General features: G+C 47.0%; 1 protein-coding gene across 1 annotated transcript; it reads right to left on the bottom strand.

The window, feature by feature from the left end:
- Positions 1-1,878: 1,878 nt before the first annotated feature.
- On the bottom strand, positions 1,879-12,604 carry LOC119784882 (nuclear receptor coactivator 6-like). The gene is made up of 5 exons (XM_038287146.1): positions 8,868-12,604; positions 8,482-8,730; positions 5,989-6,335; positions 5,440-5,627; positions 1,879-3,572 (listed from the first exon to the last, which is right to left on the bottom strand). Exons 1-5 carry the CDS (start codon positions 12,511-12,513, stop codon positions 3,161-3,163), a joined length of 4,842 nt encoding a protein of 1,613 aa, XP_038143074.1. The 5' UTR covers positions 12,514-12,604; the 3' UTR covers positions 1,879-3,160.
- Positions 12,605-14,278: the final 1,674 nt, after the last annotated feature.

Raw genomic sequence — 14,278 nt, 5'->3', positions numbered from 1 at the left:
TATATATATATATATATATATATATATATATATATATATGGATTTATTGCTTAGTTCATCCACTAACTGGGAAATGACCAGTGGAACGTCTTCCTGAGGCCAGAAACCTGCTGGTTTTAGCATCCAGATGCTGCACAGGGAGGCATTCTGACTGTGCGTCTCCGTGAGAGTGGGGAGTACCAAGATGGCGGACTGTGGATTCACTTTTGTCAAGAGACTCTCCTGTTTTCTTTTAATAAAAAAAAAAAAAAGAAAGAATCATAATCTCTGTCCCTTATTTGTCTCATTTCTATGCTGAAGTTCTTTCCAGGCGGTGTAGAATCTATAGCAGGTAGTTCTACACATCAATACATCAGGAAGTTTCTGAAAGTTAAAGGTTCTTTAAAATTAGACCGAAATGTTCTGATATTAGAATATCTAATTTGTAATTGTGAGTACTTACATACTTTCAATAGAGAGTATTTCTCTTTAGTAGATGTTTGACTGAGTAACTTTTATTTGCAGTAATTTTACTGCAGTAGTACTATTGAGTACCGGTACTTCACCCCCCACTGCTGCTGCCACCTAGATCCAAACAGGAAGTGGAAGTGTAGCTGTGACCTAAGCAGAGAGGCGTCTCCTGCCTGTTTGGGCCTGTTTTCAGTCCTGGGGACTCGCTCTGTAAAGGAGGAACCAACCAGTTCCTGTTTGCTGCTCTTCTCCTCTCTGATCCTCAGACCTTCATTAAACCTCATTCCAGTCTGCAGGTTGGGCCTCGCTGATGCCTGGAGAGCTTCAGATTCCTGCAGCGGTTTTCCTTTCACAGATACTGAGATCTGGTTTCCTGTTAAGAACCGATGCAGGTTGAATGGCAGCGGTTTCTGCCGACCTTCAGCAGAACTTTGAGGAACCCAAACACCAGCGTGGAGGTCGTCCCTCTGCTGGTTTATTGTTTCCTCACACAAAGAGAAAAACCTGAGAGCCATCAGGCCTCCCCTCCCTCCATGCCGCTTGTTTACCCTCCTCTTGGTTTCTGTCCTTCTTGTTTTCTTTGTTTCGCTTCTGAATCTGAGGAGCCCAGCGATGCCAGTCAGTCCTGTAAACTGGTTCCAGCTGGAGTCCAGTCTCCATGTTTTAATGGAGCGCTGCAGGAGGGGAGTGTTGCTGTGGATCCAGGTCTGACCGGTTATTTCAAACCTCTCAGTAATGAGTTCATCTCTGCCAGGCGCAGCCCTCCAGTCTGACTCGGAGCCAAACTGGTTTGTGACACGAATGCAGCTCTGAGCTGACGGGACCTGCAGGGTTTCTGGGCCTGACAGGACCTGCAGGATCAGCGCAGGGAGGACAGTTTGATAGGAGGAGGAAGAAACCATCCTAACGCACAAACAGCGTAACCAAAACACGTCTGAAACAAAGATTCTCGATACTGTGCGGCGTCACAACATCTGATAAAGAAAAGCAAACACCCCTCAGACCGGTTAATACATTATCATCACTTCTATGAGAACAAACTGGAGACATGAGACTGAATCAGAGTCTAACTAATTTAAACTTTAAATCTCAACCTTTAAACTGCAGGACAAAAAAGTAAGAATGATGTCTGGTTGGTGCGTTTGATCCCCGTTAGATTTATGGAGGAGGTGTTAGCTGTAGAGCTGCAGCTACAGATTATTCCATTAATCCAACTGTTTTTTTCTATCAGTCAAAAAGTACTTTAGGGTAAATTTATAAAAATTTCAAAAAGAGATTTGAGGAAAATAACATTTGTTTCCTTTCATCATTTATATTATTGATTATATATTACTATACATCTACTAGAACTAAAATCAGATCAACGCATCCAAGTTTAAATTCTGCTTCTTTTCTGTGAATCTGCACTAAAATAAAGGAAAGATTAAATGTTGTAGAATATATGACTTTATTATCTTTGTATAAAACAATATTTATTCAGTTTACTTTTATTTATAGAGAACTTTACAAACAAAAGGGCAGAATGGGTTCATTTTTAAAATAGGCATAAAAACTGACCAAAAAGATTCAAACACCTAAAAAAAAAAAACTAAAACAGGAAGAAAAATCAAAGGAGATTAAAATGTTCTGACTGATCAGATCAGACTCTGATTGATCGGCTCTGATTGATTGGTTCTGACTGATTTACTCTGTGCGATCGGTTCTGACTGATCGGTCAAAGCCAATCGGTCAGAATCGATCGGTTCTGATCAATCTTGTACCGTTTGAACAAAGTGTTTTTTCAGATCCTTTATCTCCTCTTTCCTCTCTAACAATCTGAATAATGTTCTGATGAAAGAATCGCTGCTTCAGCCTCGATGTTTGAGCTGAAAAACCCAAATAAGAATCAAAGTGTTCAGATCAGACCCGCGGAGGCCGATCAGATCCAGACCCGCGGAGGCCGGTCAGATCCAGACCCGCGGAGGCCGATCAGATCCAGAACCGCGGAGGCCGATCAGATCCAGACCCGCGGAGGCCGATCAGATCCAGACCCGCGGAGGCCGATCAGATCCAGACCCGCGGAGGCCGATCAGATCCAGACCCGCGGAGGCCGATCAGATCCAGACCCGCGGAGGCCGATCAGATCCAGACCCGCGGAGGCCGGTCAGATCCAGACCCGCGGAGGCCGATCAGATCCAGAACCGCGGAGGCCGATCAGATCCAGACCCGCGGAGGCCGATCAGATCCAGACCCGCGGAGGCCGATCAGATCCAGACCCGCGGAGGCCGATCAGATCCAGACCCGCGGAGGCCGATCAGATCCAGACCCGCGGAGGCCGATCAGATCCAGAACCGCGGAGGCCGATCAGATCCAGACCCGCGGAGGCCGATCAGATCCAGAACCGCGGAGGCCGATCAGATCCAGACCCGCGGAGGCCGATCAGATCCAGACCCGCGGAGGCCGATCAGATCCAGACCCGCGGAGGCCGATCAGATCCAGACCCGCGGAGGCCGATCAGATCCAGACCCGCGGAGGCCGATCAGATCCAGACCCGCGGAGGCCGATCAGATCCAGACCCGCGGAGGCCGATCAGATCCAGAACCGCGGAGGCCGATCAGATCCAGACCCGCGGAGGCCGATCAGATCCAGACCCGCGGAGGCCGATCAGATCCAGACCCGCGGAGGCCGATCAGATCCAGACCCGCGGAGGCCGATCAGATCCAGCTGGGATCTAAAACCGATGAGATTTATGTTTGAGTAAAGCGGCGATGGACGATGATCTGGAGACTTTCACCATCTGGGCCACCGTCCGCGGCCTCTGAGCCGAGGAGGCCGACGACAGGTGATGGCGCCGGCGCTGCTTTGTCGGCTTCCAGTCGGGCTCGCTGCTCCCCGCCTCCTCGACCAGCGCGGCTTTAGGCGGCGCCCCGAGCAGCTGCAGGATGTCCGGCGATCTGTCGCTCAGGTACTGCCAGGGCTTCTTCCCCGCCATGTCCCTCAGCTTCACGTTGGCGCCGAACTTCTTCACCAGTAAGCGGATAATGTTCTTGTGGCCGTGGATGGCGGCGATGTGGAGCGGGGTCTGACCGCCCGTGGACTTGGCGTCGATGTTGAAGGTCAGGCCTTTCTGCTCCACTCCGTACCTGAAAGCAAGAGCAGAGAGCAGCTGAAGCTTCCGGTCCGGCTGAGGGAAGGACACACCCACCCAAATATCCACACCAACAGGGAACCGGTGATGGATCGGTACCATCGCCGTCGGATGTCAGGACGCCGCCGCTCCTCCCTGAATCTTTAAAGGACATTTATTGCTTTATAGATGCTGTATAGAAAGTTTATTATATTTGTTCTTTCTCTGCTTCTACCACAGATGATACATTTTGGGTCTATTCAGAACCAGAGATGGAAAATCCAATCCCAGAATGTACCGCCATGTTTTCCTCCATCCTGGTCACATTAACAGTCTCTGCTGCAGACCTGGACCTGATCTCTGTACAGATGTTTTACTTCCTGGACGGCTATGGAAACGGGTCCATCAAGGTGACAGGAGACAGCGAAGGCTGCCTGATATAACCAGGGTCACTGGAAGTCGTTTTGAAAAGGGGAGCTGTGAAAATTTGTTTTTTTTTTTGGACAAATCCAATCATGCTAGGTTGGGTTGCAGGTGCTGCGGCTGGGCCTACCTGTGCAGCTGCCATCAGAGGCGGGCAGACAGTCCCCTGACTCCGTCTGCTCTCCGTTGTCATGGTCGCGGTGCTAATGTTCTTCCTCACTGGTTGCTGTTTTCCCCAAAAATCTAAAATGTGTTTCTGTGCCGTTTTTTGTCATTAGACTATGTAAATTTACTTGTCTGCTGCCACGAGCGGGATACCTCTTCGGTAACCATTAAGCTTGCGTGACGTTGCCATGGCAATGTAACTTCAGTGAACTTGCATTGATTAGGCCTCAAAATAATTTACGGTAATTAAAGTCGTAGGGAAGCGGCTGTTCCAACCGTTTCATTTCCAAATTCTCCCGACTTTACACGAGTGAATTAAGTGAATGTGATTGGTCGATTATCAAGGGGGCGGGATTGTTGTGGCGGAAGGTTCACAAGCTTTTTGGTTGTGGTCGGTTTGTCAGAAGCATCTTGCTAACCAGTTAGCATCTTAGAGCTAGCAGGTTCCCAATGGAGGACGATGACTGACAGCTTAGGCACCTGGACAGAAATGTTTCCAAATGTTGCATTCAGGAATCGTAGGAAATTAAAGAACAACCTGGAAAAAATAATCCATGGAGCTGAATTGGGACCATAAAGTTTGTTCAAAAAATTTTTTTTTAATAAAAAAGAATTATTTGAAACTGAAAAGAAAATTGAAAACTGGAAAAAAAAGATTTTAAAATGAAAAAAAAAACTAGATATTTTTTTCTATTTGTAAGAGCTGTGGGGGCGGGGCTTAGATGACGGGAATATTTTGTCCACGCGTTAGTCATCAATACACTCCACAGGTAATTTAAGCCCCGCCCCCACAGTCGTTTAAAACAGGAAAAAAAATTAATAATTAGTTAATTATAATTATAAAAATTTTGTTTTCAGCTTTTTTTTCTTCAAATCTGTTTATTCAATCTGACTGGATGGTCTGGTTGAACTGGAAAGTGCCCTGAGATGACCTGTGTTGTGAATTAGCGGTATAGAAATAAACTGAATTTAATTTAATATTTCAGTTCAAAATATTATTTTACTTCTCAAAGAACTTTTTTCAGTAAAAAAAAAGAGTTTAGATTTCTTTTCCAAAATAATTTTTCGAAACTTTATGGCTCTTATTTAGCTCCATATATCATCATATGGGTCTAAAAGCAGCCAAACCTGTCAGAGATAAAATGTAAAAGATAAAAAATAATCCTCTGAGCTGAAAGTTTCTGTTTTCCTTCTGATTTAGAATTAAACATCATTTCCTGCAGTTCAGTCCTTTTCCTGCTTTGTGTAATGCCAAACATCGCCTGTGCATCTCAGAGCTCCAGAGAGCAGCTTACCACAGGGTGTTGAGAACTCGGTGGTCGCCATGTTTGGCGATCCAGTGCAGCACGGTGAAGCCGGAGATGAAGTCCTGCTTGTTGAGCAGCGAGGCGTCGTCTCTGAACAGCGTGTAGATGTCGGGCCAGGCGCCCGCCGCCCCCTTCACCATCCAGGCGTGCTCGTTGGCATCCAGAGGAAGCGGCGACTGTGGACCAGAAAAAAAAAACGTCAGACAGAAACACGGTTTGAGAGCTTTCCATACATCCTATAGGATTTGGCTTCTGCTTCCTGATAGGCCACCTTCCCAGCAGAGCCCGCCTCCTGCAGTCTGACATCTCTAAGATCTGTTCCTCTGACTCCAGGTCTAAACCATCTGGAAGAAGTCAGAGGGAGTCCTCTCTCACCTCCATTTTTGTTCTGTTCTTTTTGTGTGCAGTAGTAGCAGTGCCGCAGCATGATGCTGTCACCGCCGTGCGCGACCTTTGCTTCACCCAAACTAAAAAATCTCATCCTGCAAAAAACATCCATTGTGAAGAAATGACACAAATGAGACATTTCAACCCTACCTCTCCAGCATAGTGAAGGTTCCTCTTGACTTCCTTCCTCCCCTCTACCTCCATCTTGGCCACAGGGCTGGGACAGCGAGGCGGCGTAGCGCAGGACGACAGCGACGAGGATGACAGGTGGTGGGGAAGGCTCAGCGACGAGGAGATCCGCTGCAGGCGCTGCAGTCTGGCGGCCTCGATCTCTGAGCAGGTTTTCTCCAGGTGGAGATGGTCTAGGTCGGTTCCCAAGCTCTGACAATTGCGGTTCCTGAGCCGGCTGCTCATCCGCCGAGCCGCGGATGGGCGGAGCTTCACATGTGGGGAGTTGATGGAGCCGTCGCTGGACTCTGCATCGTCATACAGATCAGCTGCAGGATGGAGGAAATTTTCAATTCTTTATTTACTACAGATATAAAGAACATTTTTTTTTGTTTTTATCTTAGAATGAAAACAAATATTGACTTAAAATTTAACATTTTTTTAAATCCAAACATCTGCTGATCTGGGCTGCAGCACCAAGCCTGCAAACCTATTGTTGTCATTGAAACATCAGCGTGTTAGGAACATGCAGTGTGGCTTCAGAGTCTGACAACATTGACAACGTTAGCCAAGATGTTCCGGATCGTTTGTTGAGAAGGACCGCCTCTTTTTCTGAGGCTGGAGATCCGGAAATCACTCTGGAAGAACTTCAAGAAGAACCCGGAACCCTAAAGGTCCTCCATAGCTGAGCAGAGGTAACCTAACCGGCTCAGCAGAGAGGAAGCCTGATGTCAACCTTCTTCTCCTGAGGTGGGGGCATCTTCTCTTGGATGGAGCATCTCTGGGTCAGAACCAGGATCCGGATCACTAATCCAGATTTTTCTAATAAAAACTGATCAGGAATGAATTCAGATCAACAGAATAAAGTCCAGAAGTTTTACACAAACTTCAGCAGATGTGAACTGATCTATGATCAAAGGAAGAAGACGCCCCCTTTGCTCTGCTAAAATACAGGACAGACACCTGAAACGCACAACAAACTGAAAACTAAAGCGCCATCACTTCTAGAACATTAGCAGCAGATGGCCGCTCACACTGAGCCTGGTTCTGCTGGAGGTTTCTTCCTGTTCAAAGGGAGTTTTTCCTCTCCACTGTCGCTACAAGCATGCTTAGTGTGAGGGATTGCTGAAGAGTCAATGAGTCGATGCAATCAGCTGGTTTTCCTTAGATAGAAAACTTTGAATCAATCTGACTGGATGATCTGGTGAACTGGAAAGTGACCTGAGATGACATGATGTGAATTGGAGCTATAGAAATAAACTGAATAGAATTAAATTACCACAGGCGTCCAAACTATTCATGTTTATTCCTCCAATATAAATCCTGCTGTTTAAAAAAACTTTAGTAGAAGTTAGAGGATCAACTTCAACTTTTTCCTCCAGTAAAAGTGTAAAAGTATCATTTTTAAAACGACTTAAAGTATAAAAGTAAAAGTAATACAGGAAAAACTGTTAATGCCAGAAGCTTTACTGCTCTACTCTGTTAAAGGAACATTTTTCTACCATTCTGGATGATAAATTCCTTATACTTCATTTACTTAGTTTTATAACTAATAACTTTGCATCATCTTAAAAACCTATTTATTTTGGTATGTGGTGAGCAACTAGTTGGGGCAGCACCAAGTCCAACCACAGAGAAATTAATTGTCTGGATGAAACTAATTACTTTGATGGTTTTTATTCCTTTTTAAATACCGAGAGGCCATAAATGAACTAAAATTAAACAAAACTAACGAGTTAATTTATGTAATGTAAGGAATAGAAAGTAAAAAGTCTAAAAAATAATGACTCCAGTAAAGTACAGATAGCCAACATTTCTGCTTCAGTAAGCTAACAAAGTATTTGTACTTTATGTGACTACTCTAAACATTATCCACTAATGTACCGGGTCTTATACGCCTGCTTTGAAACCACAGTTTAAAGCTAAAATGTTGTAAAACAAACAAAAAAAAACTATTGTAACCAACAGCATTGATGCAAAATGTTTGACATGCATCCATTTGAGCGATGAATGAGGAAATAATTGAAGCCGTGATGTTTAACTGAATCCAAAATGAGCTAGAAACACTGCGTCCGACCAGGAAGCTAAAGCTGTAAAAAGTCTCAGACAAATTAACAAATGCAACATATATTGAAAGGGATTGAAATGAAGAAACGGGACACCTCTGAACAGAACCGCAGAAGCCTGAGATTTTCCTGAAATTTACGGACGTCTAAAAGTCTAAAACGATGATCCACTATTTACATCTGATATGGATCCGACTCTCCAGCCTTTTCTTCTGGAGGCTGAACACTGGATCATTTCTCACGTCTTTGCTATATTTTTTGTTTGTTTGTTTAACAGTAAAATAAATAAAAAAATCTTTTTACGTAAAACAGCCAAGAACCAAATGAATCACCTTTGAGGCAGAGCTACAGCTGGCAGAACGACCCAGAAGATCCAGAGTTCAGAATAAGAGCGGATTTTAGATCTCACCTGAGGACAGGTGGACGGGCTTCCCTCTGAGTGGGAACTGCCGGTCGTCATGGAAACGGTGGTCATGGAGATGGTCGGTGGAGTGGTACAGCTGTGACAGCTCTCCCAAAGGTGGCTGTTCATCGTAGAGATTGCCCATAGACTGATGGAGCGGTGTCCTCCCATAAATACGAGGAGCCAGACCGTCCGGCTTTGTCCCGCTGGACTCCTGCAGGACCTCCTGGGATTTCCACACCGCTGCAGGTCCATCTGCCAAAGGAAACAGACAATAAAGAGAGATATATTCTAAAGCTGATGGTTAGAGACGACCTTCACAACAGATCCAGAACCCTTCTCAACCAAGCCAGGAGATGTTCTGAAGGTCCAGACAAAGAGGTGACTCTTACCTCCTCTAGAGCTGCTGGTCCAAGATGGAGAGCAGTCGCCGAGGGACGACCTCCCGTCAGAAGGAGGGTTGGAGACGCTGGAGTACGGCGGGGTCCGGCTCAGACCGGGCCCTGGTTCTGAGGCCCGAGCTGGATGCTTGGCAGGATGGTGTTCAGACTGCGACGCTTGAAAGTGGCCCTCTACGTCTGAGGGCAGACTGCGTCTCATAGACTCCACAGGTCCTGGTTCCAGTCTGGGCCGGACCTTTGAGGGGGCCTGAGGGGCCAAGATCTCCGAGTCCTGGATGTAAATCTGAGGAACCTTCCTCCCTGAAGAGGAGGTGAGGGGAGTAGGGACCTCAGTGATGCAGGGTGAGGAAGTAGAAAGGGTCCTCCCCGCATCCCCAAGCGGGCCGCTCAGAGGCCAAGGTCCTCCTGCTGAGGCCCGTCGAGTCGGGGCCTCCTCCTCGTCTTCCTCCTCGTAATCTTCATCCTGAGAGATGGCGGTTTTGTAGCTCGGGCGGTGTCTGAAGCGGCGGGTCCGAGTCGTATGGGGCAGAGGAGGCTGATCCTCCTTTTGACCAACTGGTTTCGGGTCAGGGTCTGTCAAAGTGACCTGCTGTCCAACAGGTTCAGGATTCTGAGGGACCTGATGTCCTCTTACGGGTTCAGGATTCTGAGGGACCTGGGGTTTTCTGACGGGTTCTGGATTTTGAGGGACCTGGTGTTTTCTGACGGGTTCTGGATTCTGAGGGACCTGGTGTTTTCTGACGGGTTCTGGATTCTGAGGGACCTGCTGTCCTCTTACGGGTTCTGGAATGAGTTCCTGATTAGAGTGTTTTTGTTCTCTAAGTGGTTCTGGAATAGGTTCCTCATCAGAACTGATTTGTTCTATGAGGTGTTTTGGGTTCTGAGGGGTCTTTGGTCCCCTCAGAGGTTCAGGATTTTGTTGGATCTGCTGTTCCCTGCCAAGTTCTGGATTGGAGTTCGGATAGGAGGTTCTTTGTGCTCTGATGGGTTCAGGGACAGGAACCTGATAAGGGATCGGCTGTCCCCTCAGAAGTTCTGGATTCTGTTGGATCTGTCCTCTTCTGATGGGTGGGGTCATGGGAATGTGAGGAGACACGTCCCAGCCTCTGAAGGGTTGACCTCTCATGTCCTCATAAGGAATATTCTGTCCTCTGAAGGGTCTGGGGAACTGGCTGATGAAGTTTTCTCTAAATGGTTCTTGGATCGGATCTTGATGAGCTGTACCCGCTCCTCTGATGGGCGCTAGAACTGGACCTTGATAAACCATCCGCTGTCCTCGGACCGGTCCAGGGAAGCGGACATGGCGGTTGATGATCTGTCCTCTAAAGAGATCCTGGTGAGTGGCCCTATGTCCTCCAGGGTGTTCTTGGACATGGTCCTTATGGCCAACGTGTCCTCTGAAGGGTTCTGAGAAGGTTCCCTTAGGTGGGGGATCCCACCTTTGGACTGGGTTTGGGACATGATCCTGACGGCTGACAATGTGTCCCCTGTTGGCTTCTGGAATGGTTCCCTGATGAGGTGAGTGCGATCTCCTGGTAGGAACATGGGCCAGGTCCATCTCCTCCCCTTTGGTCAGTTCAGGTTTGTAATCCTGACGGAGGACAATACGTCCTCTGGTGGGTCCAAAGATCTGCTCCTGATAATGGACCTGCTGTGCTCTGATCGGATCTGGAACCGGGTCCTGATAATGGGTCTGCTTTCCTCTGATCGGTTCTGGAACCGGGTCCTGATAATGGGTCTGCTGTCCCCTGATCGGATCAGGAACCGGGTCCTGATAATGGGTCTGCTGTCCCCTGATCGGATCAGGAACAGGGTCCTGATAATGGATCTGCTGTCCCCTGATCGGATCGGGAACAGGGTCCTGATAATGGGTCTGCTGTCCCCTGATCGGATCGGGAACAGGGTCCTGATAATGGATCTGCTGTCCCCTGATCGGATCGGGAACAGGGTCCTGATAATGGGTCTGCTGTCCCCTGATCGGATCGGGAACAGGGTCCTGATAATGGGTCTGCTGTCCCCTGATCGGATCAGGAACAGGGTCCTGATAATGGGTCTGCTGTCCCCTGATCGGATCAGGAACCGGGTCCTGATAATGGGTCTGCTGTCCCCTGATCGGATCGGGAACAGGGTCCTGATAATGGGTCTGCTGTCCCCTGATCGGATCAGGAACAGGGTCCTGATAATGGGTCTGCTGTCCCCTGATCGGATCAGGAACCGGGTCCTGATAATGGGTCTGCTGTCCTCTGATCGGATCAGGAACAGGGTCCTGATAATGGGTCTGCTGTCCCCTGATCGGATCAGGAACCGGGTCCTGATAATGGGTCTGCTGTCCTCTGATCGGATCAGGAACAGGGTCCTGATAATGGGTCTGCTGTCCCCTGATCGGATCAGGAACAGGGTCCTGATAATGGGTCTGCTGTCCCCTGATCGGATCGGGAACAGGGTCCTGATAATGGGTCTGCTGTCCTCTGATCGGATCAGGAACCGGGTCCTGATAATGGGTCTGCTGTCCTCTGATCGGATCAGGAACAGGGTCCTGATAATGGGTCTGCTGTCCCCTGATCGGATCAGGAACCGGGTCCTGATAATGGGTCTGCTGTCCTCTGATCGGATCAGGAACAGGGTCCTGATAATGGGTCTGCTGTCCCCTGATCGGATCAGGAACCGGGTCCTGATAATGGGTCTGCTGTCCTCTGATCGGATCAGGAACAGGGTCCTGATAATGGGTCTGCTGTCCCCTGATCGGATCAGGAACAGGGTCCTGATAATGGGTCTGCTGTCCCCTGATCGGATCAGGAATCGGGTCCTGATAATGGGTCTGCTGTCCCCTGATCGGATCGGGAACAGGGTCCTGATAATGGGTCTGCTGTCCCCTGATCGGATCAGGAATCGGGTCCTGATAATGGGTCTGCTGTCCTCTGATCGGATCAGGAACAGGGTCCTGATAATGGGTCTGCTGTCCCCTGATCGGATCAGGAACAGGGTCCTGATAATGGGTCTGCTGTCCCCTGATCGGATCGGGAACAGGGTCCTGATAATGGGTCTGCTGTCCCCTGATCGGATCGGGAACAGGGTCCTGATAATGGGTCTGCTGTCCTCTGATCGGTTCTGGAACATCCTCTCTTTCTGGGATCTCCTGTCCACTGACTGGTCCAGGGTTGTAGTCCTGATGTCTCCCAGTTGGACCAGCAGCAGCAGGGACAGAGACCAGTCTGTCAGGGGCGGAGGCTGGGACCTGGTGTCCTACCTGGACGGACCCAGCTGCAGATCCAGGACTCAGATCGTCCCTCAGCTTCATGTTGGACCTGTTCTCCAGCTGGTCCTGGTCCGCGTCCATGATGCCAGCCGCCGGCAGGGTGGCTCCGGCAGGGAGGAGGTCCGCTCCTTCTGTCCAGGCTCCTTCTCCGGGGACATGTCCTCTGTACTTCTTCCTGAGGACCACATTGGACACTCCGTCGATCTTAGTCACTGTCGCCACGGAGTTGACGAACTTCTTGAAGAGTTCTCGGTTCCGGACGTGATCCGGATGTTCCCGCAGGAAGGGCCTGAAGTGGAGCAGCAGGTCCGAGTTCCTCACCGAGCCGCCGCAGCTCTGCAGGAAAACCAGGACCGAGTCCAGAGTGAAGTCTGTGGCCATACTGGGAGCTCCGCTGCCTGCGGGTCTCAAAGGTCGATCACCGGTTTCTGTCGTCTCATCTAAGCCCCGCCCACCGCAAACTCACCTGCTGCATTCCACAAGGTAACCCGGATGTCCGAGCATCACGTGGCTCCTCACATTCTGCTTTAGGAGGAAAAACACAACATTTCAGATTTTATTATAAATCTGGAAGATTTTATCCAAAATTACATCCAGAAAATTAAATTCCCGAGAAAATAGAATCAAATGTTTGTTTCTGACCTTCCTTCATCTGATCCCTGGAGGATCTGTTTAACCTTTATAGTTTAGATTTATTAAAATGAAAAATCTGATTTAAACATCAATCTATGAACCCAGATGTCAAATGTTGCTGCTTTTGCTCCTGTTAAATTGATTGTTTTTATGCTAAACATCTAAATGTAAACATTAACCCGAAAAATGGCGATTTGCAGATATTTCCTCATCAAGGCTGTAAAGTTACAGGAAAGTCTTTGCTTGAACTTGACTTTTCCATTTAAATCCATAAAAACTAAACTGATTTGTTTAAAGGTGGCAGTGAGAAAATAGGTCTTCTGCTTGTTAATAAAGTTTTTATTTTGTATTTCAAATATGAACCTATGAGTCATGCTGCTGACAGAGGCGGAGCTAGATGGGGGGCCAGGGGGGGCCATGGCCACTCTTAGCCAATCAACCCTTTTTTCTCCCTGTAATAAGACAGACAGTGGCAGCAGTAATACTCTCAAGTGAAATATTTAAAACATTTTAATTTTTCATATATTAACAAATACTTGACAACAAACCACTGTGGTTAATTTAATTATAAACATCAATTAATGCTCTTTTTAGAACCAGATTTTGTATTTTATGGGGTAAAGAGAAAATTATGTGTCTCTGAAAGGAGTCTTATTGAAATCATAGATAGATAACTATTTTAATAAAAACTTAATAATCAATTTATGAAGATATTAGTACTTGTAAATATCAATTTTATGCATAATTGTTGATAAAAGTAGGTAAGTAATGACAATGGGAAAGATGTTCGATATCCTCTATACCTTTTATCTAGAAAGCACAAATATTTTAAATACAGGTGCTGGTCATAAAATTAGAATATCATGAAAAAGTAGATTGATTTCAGTAATTCCATTTAAAAAGTGAAACTTGTATATTATATTCATACATTACATACAAACTCATATATTTCAGATGTTTATTTTGTTTAATTTTGATGATTACAAATGACAACAAATGAAAATCTCAAATTCATCATATCAGAAAATTAGAATATTACTGAAGACCAATAAAAACAAAGGATTTATAGAAATGTTGGCCAACTGAAAAGTATGAACATGAAAAGTATGAGCATGTACAGCACTCAGTATTTAGTTGGGCCTCCTTTGGCCTGTATTACTGCAGCAATGCGGCGTGGCATGGAGTCGATCAGTCTGTGGCACTGCTCAGGTGTTATGATAGCCCAGGTTGCTCTAATAGTGGCTTTTAGCTCTTCTGAATTGTTGGGTCTGGTGTATTGCATCTTCTTCTTCACAATACCCCATAGATTTTCTATGGGGTTAAGGTCAGGAGAGTTTGCTGGCCAATTAAGAACAGGGATACCATGGTCCTTCAACCAGGTACTGGTAGCTTTGGCACTGTGTGCAGGTGCCAAGTCCTGTTGGAAAATGAAATCTGCATCTCCAAAAAGTTGGTCAGCTGCAGGAAGCATGAAGTGCTCTAAAACTTCCTGGTATGTGGCTGCGTTGACCCT

Source organism: Cyprinodon tularosa, unplaced genomic scaffold (assembly GCF_016077235.1).
Source record: "Cyprinodon tularosa strain WSP-4 unplaced genomic scaffold, ASM1607723v1 ctg236, whole genome shotgun sequence".
NCBI lineage: Eukaryota > Metazoa > Chordata > Actinopteri > Cyprinodontiformes > Cyprinodontidae > Cyprinodon > Cyprinodon tularosa.
The sequence above is the reverse complement of the archived record's forward strand: the minus strand, read 5'-3'. Positions and strand labels throughout refer to the sequence as shown.